The sequence below is a fragment of the Microcebus murinus genome, chromosome 4, assembly GCF_040939455.1.
Source record: "Microcebus murinus isolate Inina chromosome 4, M.murinus_Inina_mat1.0, whole genome shotgun sequence".
NCBI lineage: Eukaryota > Metazoa > Chordata > Mammalia > Primates > Cheirogaleidae > Microcebus > Microcebus murinus.
In genome coordinates, this window is record NC_134107.1 from 110,471,670 (window position 1) to 110,498,946 (window position 27,277).

Genomic DNA, 27,277 nt, shown 5'->3' on the forward strand with positions numbered 1-27,277 from the left:
AATTAATTACAGCCAATAATTACAGTTATTATATTGCTAATTGATGTGAAAGAAATTAGTGTATTCTTTTTTTCTACTGTTGAGGAGCCCAGTTCAATATGGCAGACTATTGCTGCAGTTGAAGAAATGTTCTGGCTTCATTTGTGCTAAAAATTTGCACTCTCTTCCTTCCTTTCTTTTGGGGAGTATTACTACAGACTCATGGATTTTTATTTATTTTATGTTTTATAATCAAAGATAGTCATTTTTTATGGTGTTTGGGATGCCCCAGTCTACCAGTGGGAGTCCATCTGACTTGACCCTTTGGCTCCATCAGCAGTGGGTATCCCTTTCTTTCTTCACAACAAGCTTCCCCATTCTCATCTGTGGTTTGCTTGCTGCCAACTTGAAACCAGGCATTTTTCCAACGAGTCTGGGTTTGTTTTAGTGGGGAATGTTATCCCAGATCTGAGACCAAAGTCTTCATTGCAACTGGCATATGATTTGTTTCTAAGCCTTCTCAATGGATAGAGATTAGGGAAAGTGTGTATGTGTGAATGTGTGTGTGTATGTAGGTATTAATTGTGAGTTCATGTTGACATTTCTAAGTCAAAATTAACGTTACAGGTTTTTCTTCTTAACTTCTTTGACCTTATTATTATATCGCATTTTCTCTCATGCTGAAAATCTTGGTTCCTAATAATATTTATTTGTTCTGGCCCACAAAGTTCTGGCCAATCAGTAAAATTGTTTCAGAATTACACTACCAATATTACCAATAGTAAAATAGTTTTGATGAAATTAAATATTACTTTGCAGATTTTTTGTCCTTTGAATATATACCACAAAGTATGTACTCCTTTTACAAACACTTTACATTTATTTTGGGACATATAGAAAAAACTCTAACATAATTCCAAAGTCAAGCTAGATAAGAAAGCTAAACTCAGAGAAGTCTCACTTCCTGTCCCCGCCCTCTACCCTTTCCCCATCCATTTTTTTTACCCATTTTTATTAGTTTCTAGTTTATCCTTCTCTTTTTTTTTTTTGCAGAAATGAGCTCTTATGCACATACGTATATGGGTGTGAATTTGTATGTAATGTGTATATTCCTCATCTTTTCTTATGCTAAATATACTGTTCTCTACCCTGCTTTTTTGACTTAACATATCCTGCAGATTACTCCGTATCAGTAGGTAGAGATCCTCCTTAAAAAGCAAAGCAAAGCAAAAGTTAATCAGTAATCCTCTGTGTGGATGTATCATAGTTTATTCAACCAACCTGTTAAAGCACTTTTGGGTTTCTAGTACACATACTGGGTTAATTTTAAAGTAACTGTTTTAAAATATTTAAACTGTTTAGTGTGTTGTCATTGCATAAAACCCAGACTTTCTGTTATAGCCTGTAAACCCTTGTCTTTGCAAGGGTTTCAACCTCCTTTCATGCCACTGTCTCCCTGGCTAGCTGCACCCTCATGGCTGTCAACTCAAATATGACTTCCTCAGAGGAACCGTCCCTGACCACCCTATTTAATTTAGTTTCTTTCCTTTCAAGTCACTGTTATTTCATTCTATTTATTTCCTTATTAGCCACTAAAAACAATCTGATGTTACTTTGTTGTCTTCAATTTAGGCAGTATCATATAGGGGCTAAGAGCTTGGGTTTTGAGCCAAATGGCCTGATTTTAAGTCCTGGTTATGTGACTTTGGGCACGTTAACTTTGCATTCTGTGCCTCAGTTTCTTCATCTAAAAATGGGAATAATAATAGTATTTTTCTTATAGAGTGCTGTCAGAAATGAATAATAAATATAAACACTTGTCCAGTTATTTGTACATACTAAGTGTAAAATAAATGCTAGCTATGTCAGTATTACTATTGAATTGTTCATGTGTCTGTCCTTAATAAGCTCTGCAACAGCAAGCACCTTGTATCTCTTGGTCCTCCCCATTGTACTCTCAGGATTTAGAACAGTTCCTGAAATATGGGAGACACTTGCATATTTGTTGCTAAACAAATAAAAGCTAAAATTCAATTCCCATTCCTTTGAAACATTCTTGGAAATGTGTGTGAGTAAAAGTAATTTCTCATATATATCATATGTAGTTGTGAAATTCAACAGGTATTTTCATCAAATTCATCATCAAAATATGAATGCCTACCGCTAACATGCATCTTGGAAGTTCTGGCCAATCAGTAAAATTTGAAACATAAAAATTATTCCTGTTAGAAAAAGGCTAGAATTATCATATTTGCCTTGACCTAATTACGTATCCATGAAATCCAAAAGGATCAACTAAAATCCTCCTAAAATTGTTGAGAGTTTAGTAATGATCAGATATAAGCTATAAATAAAGAAATTGTTTTCCAGCATACCATTAATTACCAATGAAGGGCAGAATTGAAAGAAAAATATTGATCTACCAGGGCACATAAAAAGACACCTAGCAGTATTTCTAATAGACAGTATGTGGAATGTGTCCTTTCATAAAGAGAATTAACTGAGAGATGCAAAAGATTTAGAAAAATCATATACTCTGTTTCCAGATAAAAATATAGAATATTATAGAAATTAAAATTCTTACAAATTATTGTATAATGTTAAATTATTGCAAACCAAATTTATTTGTAGTTTCTTAGGAACCTTGTCAATTATTTTGTAGTTCATGTGGAAAATATTTGAAAAAGAACAGAGATGGTTTGATGGCCACTCTTTTAACAGATTCATAAAACATAATCTGCTAGCAACTAGAAGAGAATAAAGTTCACAGTAGCCCATAACTTTTTATATAGTAGTAGTATATGTGACAGCCAAGTGTACCAGAATGTCTTGTGTATACATAAGTGAGCATGTCATTTAATTTTACAGCAAGGAATCTCAGATAGAAGAAAGGTTGTAATTTACCCAGAATTTCAGAGGATGCCAGAGATAGCATCAAAATTATATTGATTACTCTAAGTAAACTTTAAACAGTTGGTATAAAACAGAATAAATTTCCCATTGAATTTTTGTGCAGTATAGGATGACTGCTTTGTCACATTTTGCCCATTAGTTGTGTGTTTACTTTCAGAGTAATTTTCCCTGTAGGCTACAAAAATCATTTTTCTAGGGATTTGTTTACTCTCAATTCTTGAACTATTTTTTTGTGTGTGTATGTGTGCCAATTACTGGAACTATTTTTTTCAAATACTGATTTGCTTACTCTTGCTTTGATCTACAAAGGATTTAAGGTGACGTATTTAAGTATACTAACTTAATAGAAGATTCGATGCTTTTGTTGTGTGTTCGTGTGTTTTGTATTTGTATAGCCATTAGGTTGACAGGTATGTTCTATATCATCATGGGATTATCCTCTTTTTTCAGTTGTACTCACCAGATTACAAATGCTACGAAAATTTCTAACCATCAAGTAAAATATTTTAGAAATTGACTAGAAATGCAAACCACACTTACACCATTTTAAGTGTAACTTACTATGAAGATCTCCAAAGCAATATATTACAGTAAAAATCAGATTCCTCTTGTAATTGTATAGTATCTCCTTAAGTATGCATTGGGAAGACAGCTGGCATAGGAAGCTTGATTCAGAGATCACAGACTATAACACTTAAACTTGCTCACAATCCCCTCAACTAAAGTCACAGGCTGGTGAGAAGAAAGTACAGAATTATGTTATTTATAAACACAACTATTAGCTAAACTTTCTGCTGAAATTTTCCTACAGATTATAAAATGTATTTGTAATAGATTATTTTAAGTCAACCTGTTGAGATATCTATCACACTAAGTAAAGTGTAACCTCTTGCCACAACTAAGGTATTGTCTCTTTATTACTTTTTAGTATCTAAAAAGCACGGCAAGCTCATTACTTTCTTACGAACATTCATGAAGTCTCGTCCAACAAAACAGAAGCTGAAGCAGCGGGGAATCTTGAAAGAGAGAGTGTTTGGTTGTGACCTGGGGGAGCACCTTCTGAATTCTGGTTTTGAAGGTAAAAATAAAATTTATAAGCCCATACTTTCAGTTTCTGACCTCTCCATATTGGGTTTCTGTAACCACTTACGGAGTAGATTAGGCAAGTGATCTCTCATTTCAGGAGCAGGGATTGAGCTTCCTCAGGTACTCATCTCAGTTTTGGGTAGAGCTGAGAATGAAAAGTCTAAAAATGTACTTTGGCATCAGAAATGCCTATGATCTGTTTGGGAAGAGTAGGACATTCACACAAAAGGTACAATAACACTGTTATTTTGCATTATTTTTTTATATCTGCCCAGATAGCTTCTTAAGCCAGTTTTCCTGCTCACATTTTATCCTAAAATATTTATGTAATTCTTCTTGTGGAAAAAACATAGCTTTGAGACTATGAAATACCAAAACCAGTCTTCCAACTTTTATACTTAAAAATTTACATTCTTTTCTCTGTAAATTAAATTGTGAATGAAGAATTTAGTGATTAGGTGAATGGATGTATAGGAGGGAAGAAAAAAAGAAATTTTCATTTGATATTTTAAAATAGTACTTTACCATCTCTTTTAGAGATGCTAAACTATTAAGGCAGTATCTACCTGTGATGTTGATAAGTATCACAAATAGATGATTTGTGAAACTCTGAATTCTTTCTTTTTTTTTTTTTTTTTTTTGAGACATAGTCTCACTCTGTTGCCCAGGCTAAAGTGAGTGCTGTGGCATCAACCTAGCTCACAGCAACCTCAAATTCTTGGGCTCAAGCGATCCTCCTGCCTCAGCCTCCCGAGTAGCTGGTACTACAGGCATGTGCCACCATGCCTGGCTAATTTTTTCTATATATTTTTAGTTGACCAATTAATTTGTTTCTATTTTTAGTAGAGAAGGGGTCTTGCTCTTGCTCAGGCTGGTTTTGAACTCCTGCCCTTGAGCGATCTGCCTGCCTCGGCCTCCTAGAGTGCTAGGATTACGGGCATGAGCCACTGTGACCGGCCAAACTCTGAATTCTGATGGGAAATACCCATTGTGCCTTTTGAGAAGATCACTAATCAAAAATGATAAATTAATTATAATCAGGTTAATAATATCAAGTCCAAATTAAGGCCTTACTCATTGTTTAAAGAATATCAGTGGACTTATATCAATAATATGAATTTAATGCAAACTATACCATGTTTCTTGAGAGAGTAGACAAAATATTATTTCAAGTAGATGTTATTCCCAAATTAATATCAATAGTGCAGTTCTTTAAACAAAAAGACAAAAACTCCAAGGATTATTTTTGCATCTATTCAAAATTCACATGAAAAAATCAACCAATGAAAATATCAGAGATCTTTGCGGGGGGGGGGGTGGGAGAAATCAGTGAGAGGATAGGAGACATCTAATTTTACCAGATATTAAAACAGTATTCAAAACTAGAAGGCAGGGCTTTGTGCCACGAATGAAATGTGAATGATACAGCTTAGAATGTTCAGAAATAGTTATTACCATAGATAAAAATCCATTATGATAAAGTATAGTTTTATAACCATGTTATGAGGAAAGATTATTTATAATAGATATTGATTCAGAATCCAAAGTGCTCACCACTACTCCATGGTACCCTCGTATAATATATACTGAGATAATGAAATAACAGTTTTGAAAAAAATTAATTTCTACTTTATGACACTGAAAATAAACTCCAAATATGTAAAGGAGTTAAACTTTTAAATTGCCAATATGAACTGATTTTAAGGTAAAAGAATAGTAATACCTTTATCAGATTTAAACAAAAAGCGTAGAGGTGACTTCAAATATATACTTTTCATATATTGAAAAATAACAGGAGCCGGGTGCGGTGGCTCATGCCTGTAATCCTAGCTCTCTAGGAGGCTGAGGCAGGTGGATTGCTCAAGGTCAGGAGTTTGAAACCAGCCTGAGCAAGAGCGAGACCTGTCTCTACTATAAATAGAAACAAATTAATTGGCCAACTAATACATATAGAAAAAATTAGCCAGGCATGGTGGCGCATGCCTGTAGTCCCAGCTACTCGGGAGGCTGAGGCAGGAGGATTGCTTGAGCCCAGGAATTTGAGGTTGCTGTGAGCTAGGCTGATGCCACAGCATTTACTCTAGCCTGGGCAACAGAGTGAGACTCTGTCTCAAAAAAAAAAAGAAAAGAAAAATAACAAATATAGAGGGAGGAAATGTAGACAAGGAAAAATAATTTTTTAGATATGAAATGCTACTATTATAATGTATAAGAATATCATCCAGATTTTTGAAACAATTTAAGTCTCTGAGTAATAGAATGGAGAAATGATATAAATGCATAATTGTCACAGGGTGATAGGTAAACAAAATACAGAAGAGTGTTTATCCTCATTTGTAATCATGGAAACGTATCTTCGGACAATTTTGAGAATCCGTATTACATTGGTAAACATTATGAAGATAACAAAGCTGTTTTTCTAAATTATGATATCCAGTGCTAGTAACGACAGCAGTAGTTTTTACCAACAGGTAAAAATTGTTGGTTTCAGGTATCTCTGAATTAGTACAACCTTTGAATTAGTACAAAGCATTTTGACACTTTATAGCAAGAGACTTTTTAGTGTCCCTTTCATCTAGCAATTCTGCTCCTTAGGGATTTATGCTAATGTTGTAATTAAATAGTAACAGAAATATTCATTGTAGCATTATGTGTGAGAGCAAAAAAGTATTAAATACCTAACTTTGGGAGGATTGTTCTATAAATTATAAAGCTATTAGATATTGTGAGTTTGAATACAGTGTAGAAACTTGAAAAACATATGTAAGCAGTAGATAAAACTTTTTGAAGTATGGATACTTAGGTGACATGTAAAATGAATTATGCTAAAGTATTAGATATAGATAATGTCTATATGGGATTGGTTTTTTTCTTAATTGTCTTGCTTTTTCAACTAAAACAAAACTTTAAAGGAATATTAAATATGAATTTAATAGTTCTGGAAGATAAACCTCTGTGCTGACAGCCTGTCCAACAGAGAAAGTCTGTATACACAAAAAAATGAACTCGCGACATCAGAGTGTAATTGCAATTTGATAAACTTTAGGAGGCAAAAACCTTAAAGACTGAAGTCAAATATATTCTAGTTGGCATATTAAAATAATTTCCAGTTTCATCAGGGATGGTAAAAAATGAAAAATAAATATATATATGAAGGATATTCATTTCAATATTCAAATGAAGATTAAATTAACAGGAAAAGGCAAGCTTTGAAGTTCATTAACTAAAATTTTAATTAGGAAAAAAAATGTTTTTTAATATCAAAATGGTTTATTAGTTTGTCTTTGATTTAATAAATATGTGAGGAATTTTAGCTTTAAAGATTTTGAGACTTAGTATATTGGAGGTTTTTTTGTGTTTTTGTTTGTTTGTTTTGATTCAGAGTCTTTCTTGATCTGTCACCTGGGCTAGAGTGCTGTAATGTCAGCCTAGCTCACAGCAACCTCAAACTCCTGGGCTCCAGTGGTCTTCCTGTCTCAGTCTCCCAGAGTGCTAGGATTACAGGCGTGAGCCACCATGCCCAGCCAAGACTTTGTATATTGTATGTAGTCTATAACTACAGTTATGTGTGTATCTATATTCATACACATAGAGAGACTATTTTAAAGTCTAAATTAAAACAATTAGAAGTGAATATATATTGTATATGATATTTTAAACTCTAAATTTAAACAATTAGAATAATCATGAAGAAGAATGATATATACTATATGCATAATTACAAGAGATATATATAGTATGTATAATAGAGATAGATAAATATAATTATATAACATGTGTAAGTGTTCTTTGTGACTATTCTGTTTTGGGTTAGACTTTAAAATGGTGTCTTTATCATGAACAAAATAGCAGATTACAGCAGATTTTTCTGAGAAGGAGCATTATATCAGAATTGTTTTACTAAGTGATTCATTCTCTGAATAATTCCTAGTGAATAATCAACTTCATAGGGAGATTATCCTACTACACTTTCTAATCTTTTGAGTACCTCCCTGTTGCCTCTGTTGCCTGAAGTGACAAACCTGACCTGTTTCTTCTATACAAAGTGTTGTAAGAAATAACACAGGAGCCTAACAGGGCAGTTTTCTTTTTAACCTTTCATTTGTGGTCCCTGGTGCCACAGTTCACTCAGGACGATCATACAGAGTTTCAGTTATCACAGTCACAGTGTTTATAATTGAGTTGATTAAAGATTATATCAGTTATTTTTATAGAATTGATTCTTTTTTTTTTTTTTTTTTTGAGACAGAGTCTCACTCACTTTGTTGCCTAGGCTAGAGTGAGTGCCGTGGCATCAGCCTAGCTCACAGCAACCTCAAACTCCTGGGCTCAAGCGATCCTCCTGCCTCAGCCTCCCGAGTAGCTGGGACTACAGGCATGTGCCACCATACCCGGCTAATTTTTTCTATATACATATTAGTTGGCCAATTAATTTCTTTCTGTTTAGAGTAGAGACGGGGGTCTCGCTCTTGCTCTGGCTGGTTTTGAACTCCTGACCTTGAGCAATCCGCCCACCTCGGCCTCCCAGAGTGCTAGGATTACAGGCATGAGCCACTTCACCCGGCCTTAGAATTGATTCTTTAAACATCTGCCCACATAGTACTTTTTGTTGTATATAGATTAGACTAATTTGTTATTTACTTGGGCATTCTTAATTATAGCATTAAAATGTTTTTTGTTACATTAATTTCCTTTTCTTTTTATATTTCTTGCCATTGTTCAGCTTTGCTTAGATGTGATCATTAATATGAATTGAATGTTTTCCAATTTGTTTTGCTATACTCAGTAGCTTGCAAACATCAATTCAGCAATTTTAGTTGTATTTAGAAGTGTCAGGTATGTTTCCATTCTTCATAAGAATGATAGGAGAGGACAGATACCAATATATAATTACTGTCTGAAAAATACCAGATTTAACTACAGTGCTCATATATACTAATTATGAAAAAAATCTATTTGAATGTAATAGAGTTTTTAGGTATCATTGATTTTTTTTATAGGACTTTTATTTTTGCTACACATATTTAAAAGTAAATTTTCTTAAAAGTTTGAAATGAGCTTTCTAAAACAAAATAGTGAGAACTTTGTAGAAAACTAGGTAAAATTATGTTTGGTACAAAATATAAAAAATATTTTAAAACCCAAGGAGAGGAAACTCTGTTGCCCAAACATATTTCTGTATCATATTGTATACCAGGATTTTGTAATCAGAGCTCAGTAGAAATTAAACAAGGCCCAAATAACCTGAAATTAATTCTTTAGGCAATCGTATTTTCCTAATCAAAAATCATGATGCATATTGTAAAAAGTAACACTGTTGTAATCATGTACGCCCAGCCTGGAAGTCACTTCTTTGAAAATGGAACTCAGCTTTTTCATGTGTACCTGAAATACTTGCAGGATGCCTGTCAGATAAAAGGGACTTAATAAATACTGGATTGATGAATAACTGAGTAAATGAAAAGAACAGAAATAAAACCAAAACTTTCAAGATCCCACTTTTTTTAACCATGATTCTAATTTTAAGGATCATCAATTTTAATTTAACATTTTTTATTCTCTTGTCATATGATGATATTTTTTAAAAAACCCTAAGAATGTTAAAGTGGATCCAAAGAGTACAAGAATAATTCTTTTTTTTTTTCTTTTCTCTTTTTAGTCACCTCTTTATACGTATAAAGAATAATTCTTAAAGTCATATCATCTTTTAGCAGCAGTCCCTAAACTTTTTGGCACCAGGGACCATTTTTGTGGAAAACAGTTTTCCACAGATGGTAGACCAGTAGGGGTGGGAGGAGGGGTGAGCTCAGGCTGCCATGTGAGCCATGGCGAGCCGCTGGAAATGCAGATAAAACTTTTTACTGGCTCTCCTGCCTCCCTCACCTCTTGCTGTGCCACCACCCCCCCCCCCAAATTCCTAAGTTTCATGGACGAAGATTTTTCTTAGTTTCTTAGAGAAGCCATTTTGGAAGTTTTAATGTTATATTTTGACTGAGTTATTATTAGTGTGCGTTGGCTGGCTTGTTAGATGGGTTGAGTGGAATAGCTAATAAAATACCCTTTTTTGCAAGACATAATACATTGGATTCTCATTTTGCTTTCCTACATGTTAGTGAAAAAATAAACCAGATAGTTTCATTTTATCTTCTCCACTGTTTTTCAGTTTCTCTTCTCTTTTCTTCAAAATTAAAATTTATGCTTTTCTCTTTCCTTTTGCCACTTATTTCTTATTAAATGTCCCATTCGTCTCTCTTAAAATTGCAAGTAATAGTTACATAATTTTATATATTAAGCCTCACTGTGTGATTGTTTTGTAGACATTTAGTTCTTTTACTTAGGGAACATAAAATGTAAAGAAACAATTCAGATGCTTTCCATAAAGTATTACATCTGTAGGAACTTGGTCATATTATCGGAGAAAGACCTCTAATTCTCTATAATTTCAAAGTTTTCCTACTTATTTGGGAGAATACAAATGGATATGAATCTAATATCACATAGATGTAAGATTCTAGTGAAAGTTATCTATACTTTTTAAACATAGTAGCTTGTTTTTATGAAAATTTTATAATGTATGCTAAGAGAGCCTGATAATATGGAAATAAAATCCTGTGTTCTGAAGGATTTTCTTCCAAAGCAAACTTTTTGTGTACCTGGTGAGTTAGCATGCTAATTTGGAGCATACATAATGAGAACCATCTTTTAAGAAAAAGAATTAAACTGTTTTTCTTTTTAAGTAATTATGTTAATTATCCCAGTAATCTCTAAATATATTTCCTTTGAAGTAGATGACAGAAATTTTCTAGCTCCAAATTTTATTATTCTACTTCTAGTTTATAGAAGAGAAACATAAGGTACTTGAGGTTATCATTGTTGGAAGAATGCCGGAAGTAGGACCTGTGTTCTCAAAAACATATTTTATATCTTGCACATCATTTTGACACAGATTGCTTATAATGAAAGTCAGTCCACAAAAGTTCTCGACAATTCTGTCTGCCCTTCATCTTTACTACATGCACATTTCTGTGTCTTGTTATTAAAAGTCTTAAGTGTATTTAGAGGCAGAAAGCATATAGTTGAAATGAATATAGAATTATATAATGATCAGATAACTTTTTCTGGCCCTTGGGGCACCTGTAATGCTAATTTTTACACCTTGTGTCAGGACAGTGCTCCTGAGCTTTGAATATACAAAGATGAACGATGCATGGGTTTTGTCCTTTATGAGCCTGCAGTCTAAAAGGAGTAATGGTTGTATAAACAAGACATGATAATTTGAAATACCCTTCTGTGAGTACATAGGACATAGGGCTGTGGATGCCTTCACTTGAGGGTATTCAGGGAAGGCTTGCTTAAGAGTGATAGTTTAACTGTCTTCTGAACAACCAAGAGTTTTCTGTATGAAGAAGGGAGAGTCCAGATAGAAGAAATTGTTTTGTGAAGGAGTCATAGAATGGCTGGTTTGTGTGGTAAAAGGTGAAACTTCACTTTGCCGATAGTTGTGAAATATGGAAATATGATAATAATTAAGTATAAATTGCAAAGGGTCTTATATGCCAGGCAGTGTGTTACAGTAGCTGAAGCATTAGCTCTGTCCTTGGACTGCTTGAGTTAGAATCTCATTTCTAGCACTGTCTCCTCCCTATGCTTTGGGTAAAACTTCACTGCTCTATTTTTCTTTTCTGTAAAAATGAGAATAATGATAGTACTTTTACCGAAGGGTTTCTGTGAGAATCAGAGAGTCCATTGTAAAGCACTTAGCCTGGATCATATTAAGTGCTCAGTTGCTGTTTTTGTTTTCTGATTTTAAAAAAAATCAAAGATAAAGAGTTTAAGTTTTAGATGGAATTACAGCATCTGACAGAATTAAAGATAGACTACAAGGACAACAGAAGGCAAGAAAACCAAGAAAAGTCTATTATAATAATAAAAGAATGATAGTAATATACTGTAAATGAAATACATTAGCTAAAATTACCTTATTAAAATACCTTATTAGTGTCATTTGCTACTCTGAATGTTTCATCCTTAGTATATAAGTGCTCTTTGTAGACCAAATAATGTACTTCCAAACTTTTTTTTTTTTCAGGGATTCTGACCAACACTCTTCTTTCTACTTATTCTTAGGGTGTCCTTTATCGTGAGCTGTTAATATTAAGTAAAAATGTAGTTACTAAAGTCTGTAAACTCACCAATCTTTATTACAAACCAATGTTCAAATCTTAGCCATTATAAATTTTTGAATGGTTATAAAAAAATTTTATATCATATACTTTGGAAGTTCTATTCTAGACTGTAGAACCCAGAATTGCTGTATTCACTGAGCTAACTGGATAGAGTATGTGCTCTTCTTTTCTTTCTACTTAGAGTGTCCTTTATCATGAGCTGATAATATTAAGTAAAAATGTCAGTAAATTTATTGTAAATATGGGCAGGAAATTAAAATATTCTATTTAAATATTAAAATATTCTATTTAAAATTGCTTTGGCCTTTACATTATATTGGTATTTTGTTTATTGAATAAAATTAGAATAAGCATTAACGTGAAAAGATGGAAGAAACTTTTAAAGAAGTGAAACATTGCAGCAGTTCCAAGCAGTAATGTTGGGATAAGCATTTAACTTTATATAGCCATTTGCTGTGTATGAAATTTAGCTGAACAGATGTATTTTTAAAAATTCTGGCACACTGTTAGGACTAAAAAGTTCACCTTACTGTGATAACATGATCTGAATGAGTCTACTGTAGACGACAGACTGTCTAAATGAGTATGAACTCTTTTACTTACCTAAATGTCATGAGATAAGAGCCACTCTTGATTATTCAGGAATTAGTTATGTAGTTTAGATGTGACATTAAGTAAAGATACCCTCATCATTTTTTGTAGTGGAATAATCTTCACCCCCTTTAATTTTATTTACAAATTTTATTTTGCTTTTGAAAACTACAGTGTTCCCATTTTTTGGTGACTTTGGTTCCACTGAATACTACCAATCTAATTTATGTTTTTAAAAATCCTCTTTAGTGCCCCAGGTTCTTCAAAGCTGCACAGCATTCATTGAGAGATATGGCATTGTGGATGGAATTTATCGTCTTTCTGGCGTTGCGTCCAATATCCAGAGACTGCGGTAAAAATCTTACATGGCATTTTCTTCTTCATTCCTTTTTAACTCATTAAAATGAAATTATTTCAAAATTGAGTTATTTTGGTAACCACAATTTTCAGTAAGATAGTTTAAATACAATAGGAAATAATATCCGTATTATTCTCTGTATATATTTTTCTAAATGACATTTCTTCATCTGTAGTATCAGTGAACCATGCACCTTAATCTCTTCAATACTTGTATTTTGTCTCTTCATAATGTTTGAAGATTTTAGCAAATTGAGTCTGAACACATGACAACCATGAGAGATGAAATTACATTATAATAGAATTATTCTTTAGTTCTTAATTAAAATTGATGTGTATGAAACCTTTTCTAATCTTCTTTGACCCTAATTCTGATATATGCTCAAGTGTGCATGTGTTACATATTTCACATCCTTCCCAATATCTTCTCTGAGACAAAAATAGTGGTATCCTCTATGCCAGCAATATGAATTTTATTTTTGCTTAATCTTTTGGATTCTAGTCTATTCTTGATATGTTATTATCCTTTCTTTTTCACTGTGATACATGGTAACTGCCATAATTCTGTAGGTACTTTAATATTTTAATTGACCACAGAGCTCATCTCTGTTTTCAGGAATACACATTTAGAAAATATTTAAAGTGGTTCTTTTGTTAAAGACAGTTTCAGTCTTTAGTTTAAGACATAGTATTCAGATTGTGCATATACATTAGTCCTTTAATAGTCTCATGCTTGTGGATTAATATTAACTAACCTCCTGGAGAGTGAGCTTAATCTGCCTTAGTATTCTGACTACAACTTTTATTTTATTTTCTTTAATGCTACAGATTTTACTGTCTGTTAAAATTTGGTATTAGCTGGGAGTTGCTTTATTAATGTACTATTTCTGGCTTTTTTATCCCACTTTACTAAAGCATTCCTGAGCTATCCAACTTATATCTGAGGAATTTCTGTACATAGTTGTTCGTGCATGAGTTGCCATTCAACCCCAGTTTCTGGGATTGCCAGAAATTGGCAGAATATTTTCAGTTCAAGCCATTAGAGGTTAGGAGTCCTGTTTTTAGATTGATGTGCTATAAGAGCTGCTCATTCATATGAGTTTCGAGGTTATTGTCCATTTTAACATTAAAGCTATGCCTTTAACATCCATGTAGAAAGATACCTGTCTTATGATAAGGCATCCAGTTGTTGCTAGAGTCCAATATAACTTACACGAAATATAATGAATTGAATAAAATAGGAACTCATTGAGGTGGAGCTGAACACTTTGAGCCTTTGCTTTCTGTTTTTAAGTCATACATTTGCTTTCCACCAGTAAAATAATTTTGTTTTGTCCTCATCTGCCTTTATTAGTCATGAATTTGACTCTGAGCATGTCCCCGACCTGACAAAGGAGCCGTATGTTCAAGACATCCATTCCGTGGGCTCCCTCTGTAAGCTGTACTTCCGAGAGCTCCCAAACCCTCTGCTCACCTACCAGCTATATGAGAAATTTTCTGTGAGTACAAATCACTTTTGAATCAAGTGCTTTGTGGAGCTTTGCTGTGGTTTTAAAACATGTGAAGATTGGTTTGGTCTCATGTAAGAAATAGTTCTGTGACTAAAGTGACTCCTTCAAAAAACAATCATTGCCAGCTTATCTGTGATCTTTGCTATTTTCATACTGTCATTCTTCTAGTTTCTGACTTTGAGCCACTATCATATCGCCATTAATATGGATTGCCATCGAACTTTTAAAAATTATATTTGAGTAGATTTCAGTGCTCACATTGTGTGAAAATAGTTTACTTCCTTGATATTATGTTGTGTTTATTCCTCATTTAGCATCAGAGAGTAAAGTGAGTTAATCTCCGAGTGAAAACTGAATCATAAGTGAAGAACTTTCAATTTTACCAACAAAGCTCACTAGTTTATTTTCCATTGTGATTGTTACAGGATGCTGTTTCAGCAGCAACAGATGAAGAAAGACTGATAAGAATCCATGATGTTATCCAGCAGCTGCCCCCGCCACACTACAGGTAAGCCACAGTTGGCCAGCACCAGACAGAGGGAGAAGTTAGTTGATCTGCAACAGTGTTTTTTCCCTTTGGATTTCTAACTATTTAAACTTCCCTGGAGTTCTAACTAATCAAACTTCCATTTTTCCAGAATGAATTTCATTCATAAATATATACATTTATATTTATTTGTCTTTACATCGCCAGGGCCTGGCATAGTGCTTAGCATCCAGTAGATACTTAGGTGGTAACTGAATGAATGAACAAATGACAAATGAACCGCTGACTAAACCTGGAGTTTGTTTTGTTTTGTTTTTGTTACTGGTTTTGTTGTTGTTGCTACTTTTCAAAACCTAATTTGGTTTGTGTGTTAGTTTAGACTCTCAGGAATATTTTTGTTTATATCTGAGAAGACCAGACTAAAATTAAGGATGACTTTGCCATTTAGTAGAGAAAGAAAACAGTAGACACTGTATTATAGTATACAAAAAAGCGAGAGATACATTTTCAAAATTCAATTATTGACAAGAAATTAAATTAGATGTTCTTGTAATATACACATTAATAATTTAGTGCTGATTGTTTTCAAAATGATATTGCTTATAATGTATTTTTTAAAAAGTCACTACACTCAACATGATTTTTAATCAATGCTAAAAATCACTTATTTTTAATCAGATATAAATGTATGACAGTCATGAGCCAGAAAGTAACTTAGTATCAACTCATTGTCTTACTAATGTAACCTGTCTCAAGGAAAACACAATGAAATTAATGAGGTCCAAGAACCCATTAAGTGTGGAAGAAACTCAAAATTAAAGAATTTTCATGAGGTAAACTAAAAAAACTGAGGTACTTAGTCCTGAAAAGGAAGGCTGAAAAGACAAATCTGATCAATACACAGTTATCTGAAGAACATCTTTAAGGGAGAAGAGAATTTTCTTTATCAATTTTCCATCAATCATGGAAAAAAAATAGTGCAATATAAAGAATATTGACTTTGGTTGGTAGATACACCCGAGTTTACATTTCCAAATCTATCACTTACTCCTGTGTCGCCTCTCTGAGCACCAGTCTTTACGTCTGTGAACTGGATGTAATTGACCCTCCACACCCAAGGGCTCTGCATCTGTGGATTCTACCAAGAGCAGATTGAAAATACTCAGAGGAAAAAAAAAGTCTGTACTGAATATGTACAGACTTTTTTCCTTCTCATTAATCCCTAAACAATACAACAACTATTTACATAGTATTTACATTGTATTAAGTATTATGAGTAATCTAGAGATGATTTAATAAGAGGATGTGCTTAAGTTATATGCAAATACTATGCCATAAAGATCAGGAACTTGAGCATCCTTGAATTTTGGTATCCACAGGGAGTCCTGGAACCAATCCCCCATGGATACAAGGGACAACTGTACCAATAATGCCATCTTAAGAGGATTTTTTTAAATGATAAAATACGTGAATGAGCCTGGCCTTTACTATTTTTGTTTTAAGTTAAGCATAGCAAAGCAGATGATTAGACTTAAGCCAAGATTTCTTGACTTGGTAATTTTACATGAGGTATGTTAGAAATACATCTTTTTTCTCTACATTAAAAAACGGTCAATATAACATATGTACATAGTTTTTAAAAGCCAAGTGGCATGCAGAGCTGACACAGAGAAACAGCAGTTGCTTCTCCATTTCTAATTTCTTTTTCCCAGAAGTTAATACTTTTCACCTCTTTCTTCTGGAGTTGACTCCCCTATTTCTACATAGCATGCTCATATTGCTATTTGTTGATTTTTTGCTTTTTGATACTATATGTTGTTCTCCTTTCAGGGTAGGTGAGGATGTGGCTCTTTTACAGCCTCCTCCCCTCAGTATTGCACAAACACACTCTCCCCTTCCTCAGAGTCTAGTTATGTCCGCATCAGGATTCCAGTGAGTGTCTAGCATCTGCATTGCAATAACTGTGCCACTGCTATTCACACCTGCACTTAATAGTATACTAGAATTATATTTCCTTTCTGATACAACTTTTTGGGGTTTTCTGAGGAGTGATTGCCCATTTCTGACTTGCTAAGTTTCTATTATTATTTGTCACTAGTTTATTCCTCAGTCCTCTAACAGAACTACAGAACTTCTCAGTATGTTCAAACATATCAAATAATGTTTCCTTTTTCTTTTTCTTTCTGAAAACATCCCTTCTAGGGTCTTCTGTTCCCCTGCCTTAATCCAGACTGATTGTTCTCTAGACCTACAAGAAAGCTATTAACCCTTTACCCTCACCCTGGAAATTCCCTTCACCTTCTTCATGAGTTAGATTGCTTCTTTTCTGGATCTCTTGTTGTGATTTCCTTGTTTTTACTCCCTGCTTTAGTAGTACACATCTCTCCTATCTTCCTGATAAAACCTATATAGGGAGTAAATTTTTGAGACCTTGATATCTGAAAATACTCTTAATCTATTCTTTTATTTGATTGATAATTGGCTGTATAATTTTAGCATGTATATAGTTGTTTTCTCATAATTTTATGGTATTGTATCGTTGTTGACCAAAAATTCTGTAGCAAAGTCTGGTACTAGTGTACCATTTTTTAAAATATAATCTGTTTTGTCTTGGTTTGTTTTTATCCATTTTGGATGTTTTCAAATTTGGAACATACCTAATGATCAGTTTTTACATTAATATATCTTGGTATGGGTTCTTTTTCATTCTTTGTTTTGGGCATTTTATGAGTCTTTTCTATCTGGGAACTTATGTTCTTCAGTTCTGGGAATTTTTCTTGTATTATTTCTTTGATGATTCTCATTGCAATTTAAACCTCATCATTTATTCTCTTCCTGGGATTACTATTACTCTTGAACTAATAGCCATTTTTTTTCCTACCTTTGTCAGTTTCTACCTATGGATTTCTTCCAACTTCTCTGTTGATTTTTAAAAAATTTCTTATTTCTAAGAACTCCATCCCTTTTTCCCTGAATGTTCCTACTTTGTAGCATCCTATTCTTGTTTCATGGATACAGTCTCTTCTCTTTGTGAGAATATTATTAGTAATTATAGGCTCTGTGTTGCTTTAAATTGTTCTCTACTCATCACTGTTTTTTACTCATTTTGCAGCTTCCTTTTTTGGCAGCTCACCTTTATCAGGACTTTGCAAAGCATTCAGCTGAGGTTTCATGGAAACATGCAAACAAATTATTTTCTAAAAACACATTTTATAAATGTTGATGACATTTAATTAAATTATGAATCAAGATAACATGTATGAATAGTTATGGAAACACTTATAATTGACTTTAGGTAAGCTTATACAAATGATGTTAGCCATTGTGCTCATGGATACCACAGAGAAACATATTAGCCATAAAAACTTACTATGCCCTGGACACCAATCAGTTCATTTTTCAGAGGGAATTGAAAGTAGTGGTTACTCTCGTGAGTGAATTAAGAGAACTCAGTAAGGAGAGACTCTGTCATGCACATATAAATGTACATATTTCCCTCCTATAATGTATTATGTATTTAATAGAATTCTTACTATTTTCCTCATACAGTGAAGTATATATGTCTCCTATAAATTTTTATATAAATAAATCTCCCACTATGTGTTTTATCTATATCTCTTGTTCTATATTATATATATATATTTATACTCTTCTGTGTATTATATTTATATCTTCTATATACAATATTTATCTATATATTCAAGGCATTGTAATATAGGGACTCTGAAGCCAAACTGACTACTAGCTGTGTGACCTTGTGACCTTGGGCAAGTTCCATTGCCTCTCTGGCATCAGTTTTATCATCTGTAACATAGAGATAACAATAGTAATTTTCTCATAGGGTTGTGAATATTAAAGAAAAAGCACATAGAACAAGGTCTGTTAAATAAGTGCTATTATATGAACTAAATGAGTTTATTATTGATGTTATCTCCTATTATATATATTCATCTATTTATGTGTTAAATCTATATATACATACACACATTTATCTATGTGGATATGTATATATCCCCTACAACTGTTGAGATGAATAGCTTTTTTACTATATTATGTTTATGTACTCTAATAATATTTATATTTCTCCTACCATACTATACATTCTCCTATAATACATAGTTATAGATATTTCTCACATAATCGGTATTTCCCCTACTAATTTATATATATATATCCCTTACTATCTAATCTTCCCTATTAAACATATATTCTACTATATGTTTTTTATATATGCTATATTGCCTATTTAATATACAGATGCTCCTTGACTTACGATGGATTACATCCTATAAACTCATTGTAAGTTGAAACTATTATAAATGAATTTAATACACCTAACCTACCAAACATTGTAGCTTGGCCCAGGCTACCTCAAACATGCTCAGAACACTTACATTAGCCTGTAGTTGGACAAAATCATCTGGCAACACTGTAGGGTATCTGTTGTTTACCCTCCTGGTGGTGGGGCTGATTGGGGGCTGTTGCTTGCTGCCACGGCCTAGCATCTCAAGAAAGTACCATATCACTTATTGCTAGCCCTAGAAATGATCAAAATTCAGAATTCAAAGTATGGTTTCTACTGAATGCATATTGCTTTCACACCATTCTAAAACCAAAAAAATCATAAGTGGAAGCATTGTTAAGTCAGACCATCTATATAAGCTCCTGCAGTCATGAATTCGGTCTCATCACGATATTGCCAGAGCAGAGCCTTGCACACAGATGTTCAGTAATACATATTGCGTGTATGTTCTCTATATTTTGTATGCTGTATATTTTATAGCTTGATATATATACATATATATATGTAGTATCTGTATCCTAATAATACTTTTGCCTGTCGCCTAATATACATTTTATTACCTACCTTGGCAGTATGGGATGTTTTCGGGGTTTTTTCCAATTTTGAATATTACTTTGAGGATCCTCCTTTCACTTGGAATCTAGATTTTTTTTTTTTTTAGGATAAAATTTAGCATTGAAATTCTGTACATCAAAAGATACTAATATTTTTTTTCTTACTACTATACAATAATATCTAAATTGTGTTCCATAAAGGTTTATGCAAGTTGAACTTTCATGTGCTGAATATAAAAGTGCTTATTACTTCATGGAATCCTGACTAAAATTTTATATTAACTTTTGAAAAATCTTTATAATTAGATAGGTAAACCAAATAGGTATCTTTGGTTGTTTTAATTTGCAGTTCTTATGAAACACATTTCTGAAGTCCTTTAATCTTTCCTTCTCTTCACCCACCCATAATAAAATTCTACATTTTTCTAAATACATTTCTCAAGTTTCCCACTTCTTTATAGTCCCCAGGCCAGCTTCACTTGTGTCTATCTGTCTTTCCTTATTTAACCATGTACAGAAGGGACAGAGAATTACCATTTTAACTCTAAAGTGGCTATAGTAGGTGCTGTTGAATGAGCAGGCCCTTTGGAGCCACGCTGACCTTGATTTGAAACCCAGTATTGCCACTGCTGATTTGTGTAACCTCTGGCAAACCTTGACTTTCTCCTCCATATAGAGAGAATGGCAATACTGTGCTTGTTAGAGTTATTGTGAGAATTAAATGAGACTCCCCATAAAAGCATCTGGAACAATGCCTAGGCTAGCTGATATATTCCTTTTCCTCTCACATTCATGCTGGGCACATCTGAATTTCTGTGGGTCATATGTGGACTAAGATTTAACTTTCATTAGTGTTTCAAATAATAGAGTCTTACATATTTGTCTCCCATTCATTATATTTAATAGTTTTAATCCCTGTACTGTTAGAGAGGGACAGTTTGAGACGTAGTAGGTGGTAGATAATATCTCTGTGTGTGTACACACACGTTTGCTTATCTGCTTTAACGTAATTTAAGCAGATTATATTATTTCCAAAAATACTCTGCCCTGTTGTTTAATCTTGGTATAAATGGAATTTTTAAAATAAGTTAAATTTTGAATGGAAAAGTTAAACCAGGATATTAGGATTGGAGGAAGGTTCTTTATTCCAAAAGCATATTATCTGCTCAAATATTTTCACCTTGATGCCTATCAGAATGTTTCTTTTAACTCTTTTTAGGCTTGTGAGACATTGCTGTTTTCTTTCATAGAAAAAAATATTTAAATCCTTTCCTATTAGCATGTCTGCTGCAAGTAGAATGGCATAACTTCAAAATATCATTTGGTCTAGAAACTAGCTTTTGTGGAGTAGTCACTTATGATAATAATATTTAAATATTTAATATTAAATATGTAGCAAAAAAATTGCTTGGGTTTGTATGGTCTCTTTTTCCATCTTGCTATTGCAAATTTACAAATTAATTAGTGGGCTTTTATGTTCTACATTGCTACATACTGTTTCTTTATATTAATATGTCGTATTTCATTTTCCAGAACACTGGAGTTCCTGATGAGACACTTGTCTCTTCTAGCTGACTATTGTTCCATCACAAATATGCATGCAAAAAACCTAGCAATTGTTTGGGCTCCAAACCTGCTAAGGTAATTTGCATTTGACTTATGACCTTTAGTGGAATTAATTATCTTAAGTAAAAGTCTAATTCATCAGTGTTCTTAAGGAAAAATTTAAAAGGTAAAACAAATTCATTCTTTTTATTAGCATTTCCCTAAAACAGGCAACTGGGGCTTAGCTAAGGGACTGTAAAAATATGATTTCTTCCTCTGGTTTGTCTGTGATTTACATGTTAAAAAAATATGTACTTTAAGACTGTGCTATCTTTGCAATTTTCTGATGGATATGTTTACCTCACAGATCAAAACAGATAGAATCTGCCTGCTTCAGTGGAACAGCAGCTTTCATGGAAGTGAGAATTCAGTCTGTGGTTGTCGAGTTCATACTTAACCATGTTGATGTGCTTTTCAGTGGCAAAATCAGTGCAGTCATGCAAGAAGGGGCAGGTATGGCTTAAATGGGTTTTGTTTACTACCAGGAACATGGATATAAACTTGTAAAGGAATGGAGAACTGTGCATTTCTTATTTCAATTATTAAAATATGTCATTGATATAAGGCAGCTAATTTATGTCTGTTTTCCAAAATGTATAATCTGATAGTTAATTTTGTATGTACATAGTGGATACAGCATGTTAGACCTATTGTTATGTAAGTTCATGACATATTAAAAAAAAAGATCTTATAGCCCATTACTGATACATGTAAAGGTATAATATGGAGCAGAAGAAAAACTCCTTCTAAAACTAAAAATATCTGAGTGATCAGTATCTTTTAAGAAAGGAGAATAGTTAATGAATTAAAAAATACATATATATATATATATATGCCACTGTTAACAACCTGGTCTGTCACCTCATTTAATATAAAGCAATATGGCTTTTGCTATTTAAAATACTTGAAGAAAATTTGAAACAATGTAAATAGGTAGATAGGTAGATGGACAGATTAGCATACTTATCCATAGTTGACTTTCTACATTGATTTACTTTTTTTTTTTCCATTGGAAGCTTCTTTATCAAGGCCCAAGTCCCTGCTGGTGTCCTCTCCATCTACCAAGCTGCTGACATTGGAGGAAGCCCAGGCACGAACACAAGCTCAGGTCAATTCTCCAATTGTGACTGAAAATAAATATATCGAAGTAGGAGAAGGACCTGCTGCACTTCAGGGAAAATTTCATACCATAATTGAGTTCCCACTTGAAAGGTAAAATTTTTATTTTAAAATATGATTTTCATGGCTATGTATTATTGTTTGCATTTAGTTTTGTATTTTAGTATTACTATATTAAATTCTGGGCCAGTCCTAGAAAAACCTATTTATTTGAATATGGATGCTACTTAACACTTCGTAGGAAATGATACAAATGATTCTTGCAAAGCATTACATCATCTTGTAATTTTTAAAAAGAAGAAAGTCAATTATATAGGGAAAATTGTTTGGAAAATGATACACTTTCATTGATTTTTCTCTCTGAGATATATTATTTAGAAATTTGCTTTGAAATAAGCTGTGTTGGAAGAGCTTGTTAGGAAAGTAATGAATGGACAATAACTTGTTTGACATTGGTTTCATATTAAGGTTAGAATAGGTCAGTAGTTCTCAAAGTGTGGTCTCTTAACCAACTGCATCATCTGGTAATTGTTAGAAATACAAATTGTCCAGTACTACCCCAGACCCACTGAATCAGAAACTGTGGGTGTGGGACCCAGAAATCTGTCCTTTATGAAACTTTCGTGATTGTGATATCTGCTAAAATTTGAGAACCGCTTCAGTTTGCTCTCTCAATGTCCCTCCTAGCTCTGAAATTCTGTTTCTCTAAAGAAATGATAATTACATGGTTTCTGTATCTTCTTTTACTAGTTATAGTAGGAAGACTAATAAATGTAAAAGTTATTTTTTATATATTTGCTCCTCCTTTAGCTATTACACATGAATGTAAGGATTTTGATTTTCTGGATTGGATAGTACTGATAAAACTTTAGAATTTGTTCTTTCCATATTTCAGTATATTCCTCTAACTTCTTTTCACTTCTCATGACTAAAAATGTCCTATCAGCAAAATGTTGGAATATACTCTTGTACTTTGTTTTTCAGTTTGTCTTCAACATCTTTTTAACTCCATAATTTACTCAAAAAGTTTCTTCATAGAGTTAAATGAGTAGATATTGGGATATAAATAGACTTGAGTTTCAGACCTGACTCCATCATTTACTAGTTTTATAACAGTAAGGAAATTATTTGAACTTCTTAGTGTCTTAATTTCCTCAGCTATAAAATGAGAATAATAGTACCTACCTCAGGTAGTTATATCTAATTTAATGGAGATACTACATATAAGGCAGAAGCACAATGCCTGTCATTCAATATATTGTAGTTATTATTCTTAATACTTTTCTCTTACATCTTTACTCTCTATACCTAAAATGATTTTAACTCTATGTTATTGTTGGAGGTTTAACATTGCCTATTCATAGATATGTCCTATTCCCACTTACTTTGCAGATTGTGAAATTGGACCTGAATATGAAGATATGTATTAAATGATCTTTGTGAAAATAGTTACTAATATGAAAATCCTCATGTTTAATTTCCATTTCCTGCTTTTGCTAGCCGTGCTGTGTAGGGCATGCTACGTGGAAAGTGGATGTTTGTTTACTGTTTTGGCTGTGCCTCTCCAGGCTGTTTGGTTCTTTCTATCATTTGTTCATTTCTTTTTCTATAAGAAAAGACAGACCCTTGGTTGCCTTAATACTGATTAATTATTTTCTCTCTCATAGAAAGAGGCCTCAAAATAAGATGAAAAAATCTCCTGTGGGCAGCTGGCGTTCCTTTTTCAACTTAGGGAAATCATCTTCTGTTTCTAAACGGAAGTTGCAGCGCAACGAGAGTGAGCCTTCCGAGATGAAGGCGGTGGCGCTGAAAGGTTAGTGCTTTGCTGCTGTTTGGTGTCCTAGCATGGCAGAGCAGTGGTAGGTTCCCACTTCTGGTGCAGTCATGATGCTCTCCTGTTACTCTGGGCACATACTTCATGTATTGGTTATTTTGTTGTTTTTTTGTTTTAAGAGACACAATCTCACTCTGTCGCCCAGGCTGCAGTGCAGTGGCACAATCACAGCTCACTGAAGCCTCAAACTCCTGGGCTCAAGTGATCCTCTCACCTGAGCTTCCTGGATAGTTAGGACTACAGTCATGTACCAGCACACCCAACTATTTTTTTTAATATATATTTTTTGTAGAGATAGGATCTCACTATATTAACCAGGCTGGTATTGAACTCTTGTCCTCAAGTTATCCTCCCACCTGGGCCTCCCAAAGTACTGGGATTATAGGTACGAGCCACCGTGCCAGAACATGTATTGATATAATACAGTTTGGTGTAATATGGCCACAGTTGTGTTGCACCTAGGGAGTATCTTCTTTTAGCAATTCTTTCTCCCCAAATTGAAAAGTAACATAAGTTATATATAAATATATAGTAATATCCAGTTCCTTAAGGAAACTATGTAGATTATATATAGTGGAAATGCAATTAAAAATTCACAATGTATTTGTAAAATAGCTTGTAATAAATACTGCTGTGGTATTTAAATGTATAGATCTGTATTTTTACATATTTAAAAAATGACAAAAGCATGCTTTTCAACATGCCTTTCAAGTTTATAATTCTTATAACCAAGGAAGCTATCTTTTTATTTTTACTAGGTGTCTCATTGATAGTATTTTATTAGATTAAATCAATCTATCGCTGTTGAAAAACACTATCCTTTTAAAAATAGTTTAAACCCATGTTCTCCTGATATTAACAGCTTCTGAATCTAGGAAGGATCCCTCTTAGGCAATGTTAGAAGTATAAACGGTCAGTTCACTTACTTCATCATCCATTCGGTATGCAATCACCTAATAAGCATGTGCCAGATATTTGATAGCAGGCCCCGCAGATAGAAGGAAAATTAAGACTGCCTTCCGAGTCTAAATGAAAAGTCATGCATGTAAGAAAATAAATTTCAGTGCAGAATCATAGCTAATGAGATAGAGGTTTATACAAGGCATTTATGGTAAGAATTGTCAGTTCTCAGGGGGTGGGGCTGGTGACCAGAAAATATAACCTTTGTCTTCGATTTTGAAGGATAAGTAGGGATTCCCCTAATTGAAAAGGGACTAAGTGTTTCAGAAGATGGGAACACAGAAGAGAAACAAATTGAGGGCTGAATTCTGAAGAAAAGCGTTGTGTATAAAGAAGTGGAAAAGGAAGAGTTGTCATGAGAGGAGAGTAAGAAGAAATGATTAGAAAGGTTGGCAAAGAACAAAAGAGATAGGTGCTCTCCTCTGAGGGGCAGAGGGGCTTAGAAAGGGAGTGTTGACAGTGCTGCCAAGGGGTGGGGAGCATGAAGATATTTAGCAGGTGAGAGTCAGCGTATATAATTAAAGTATCTGTATTAGTTTGCCAGAGCTGCTGTTAACAAATTACCCATATTGAGTACAAAAAAAACCAACAGGAATTTATTTTCTCACAGTTCTGGAAGCTCAAAGTCTGAAATTCAAGGTATCATCAGCAGGGCTGTGCTCCCTCCAAAGGCTCCAGGGAAGAGTCCTTCCTGGCCTCTTCCAGCTCCTGGGATTTCTTGGCTTATGGCAGTGTCACTCCAATCTCTGCCTGCGTCTTCCCATGGCCGCCTCTGCCTCTCTCTGCGTCCTCTCCTCTTATAAGGATACCAGGCACTGGGCTTAGGGCCCACTTGACATCCAGTATGATACCATCTCACGACAACACATTCTATAATAGGATAATAAATTCCTGTCAAAATGTACAGTTGATCACTCTTAGAAGTTTAAATGTGTCAAGAAAAACAATGATCACTTTAACTACATATGTAACAAATAATAAATACTTCACACTATTTGATTTTATTCTTCAGGTGGCAGGGCAGAAGGAACCCTCCGCTCAGCTAAAAGTGAGGAGTCTCTTACATCCCTCCATGCAGTTGATGGTAAGACTGAAAGCATCAGTTGTCGTATTCTACCATATATTGCATAAAGAACACTTCATGAGTGTATTTTATCAAGATGTAGTTAATAAATAGGCTATCAGCTATCATTTCCTAAGAATACTAGTGTCTAATATTATTCAGATTGATGTTTTAATATGGTTGCAGTCCTTAATCTTTTCACTTTTGGCATGACTGCTATTCAATTTACATAAAAATAGCTGAAATGTTTTTAAGTTATACATTTATATTTATTAATGCCTAAGTGAGAACTTGTTATTCCAAGTTCCTTCTTGTAATTACTATTATTTCCTTCTTTAGATTTCACAATAGGAGCATAATACTACCAAGTATAAAATTAACCAGTTTTGCTATTTAGGCTAGTAAGTCATCTTTTCTCTTGCACATGGCTTAACCTGACCTTAAATTTCATGATTCAGATTGATTACAGGTGGTGTTCATTATCCAAGGATAATTAGCACCTGGAGAAGGCAACTTAAAAGTGCATCTGCATGGCCGGGCGCGGTGGCTCACGCCTGTAATCCTAGCTCTCTGGGAGGCCGAGGCGGGCGGATTGCTCGAGGTCAGGAGTTCGAAACCAGCCTGAGCAAGAGCGAGACCCCGTCTCTACTATAAATAGAAAGAAATTAATTGGCCAACTAATATATATAGAAAAAATTAGCCGGGCATGGTGGCGCATGCCTGTAGTCC

General features: G+C 33.7%; 1 protein-coding gene across 24 annotated transcripts in view; it reads left to right on the forward strand.

The window, feature by feature from the left end:
* The window catches only part of ARHGAP32 (Rho GTPase activating protein 32), a 319,968-nt gene that overhangs the window by 274,373 nt on the left and 18,318 nt on the right, over positions 1-27,277 (forward strand). For all 24 annotated transcript variants that reach the window (XM_076002670.1, XM_076002671.1, XM_020286787.2 and 21 more), the window contains 9 exons: positions 3,821-3,970; positions 13,005-13,107; positions 14,467-14,611; positions 15,049-15,131; positions 21,501-21,608; positions 21,880-22,025; positions 22,589-22,784; positions 24,359-24,504; positions 26,498-26,569. In XM_076002670.1, the coding sequence (XP_075858785.1) occupies positions 3,821-3,970; positions 13,005-13,107; positions 14,467-14,611; positions 15,049-15,131; positions 21,501-21,608; positions 21,880-22,025; positions 22,589-22,784; positions 24,359-24,504; positions 26,498-26,569 (1,149 nt within the window). The remainder of the gene's footprint in view (positions 1-3,820; positions 3,971-13,004; positions 13,108-14,466; positions 14,612-15,048; positions 15,132-21,500; positions 21,609-21,879; positions 22,026-22,588; positions 22,785-24,358; positions 24,505-26,497; positions 26,570-27,277) is intronic.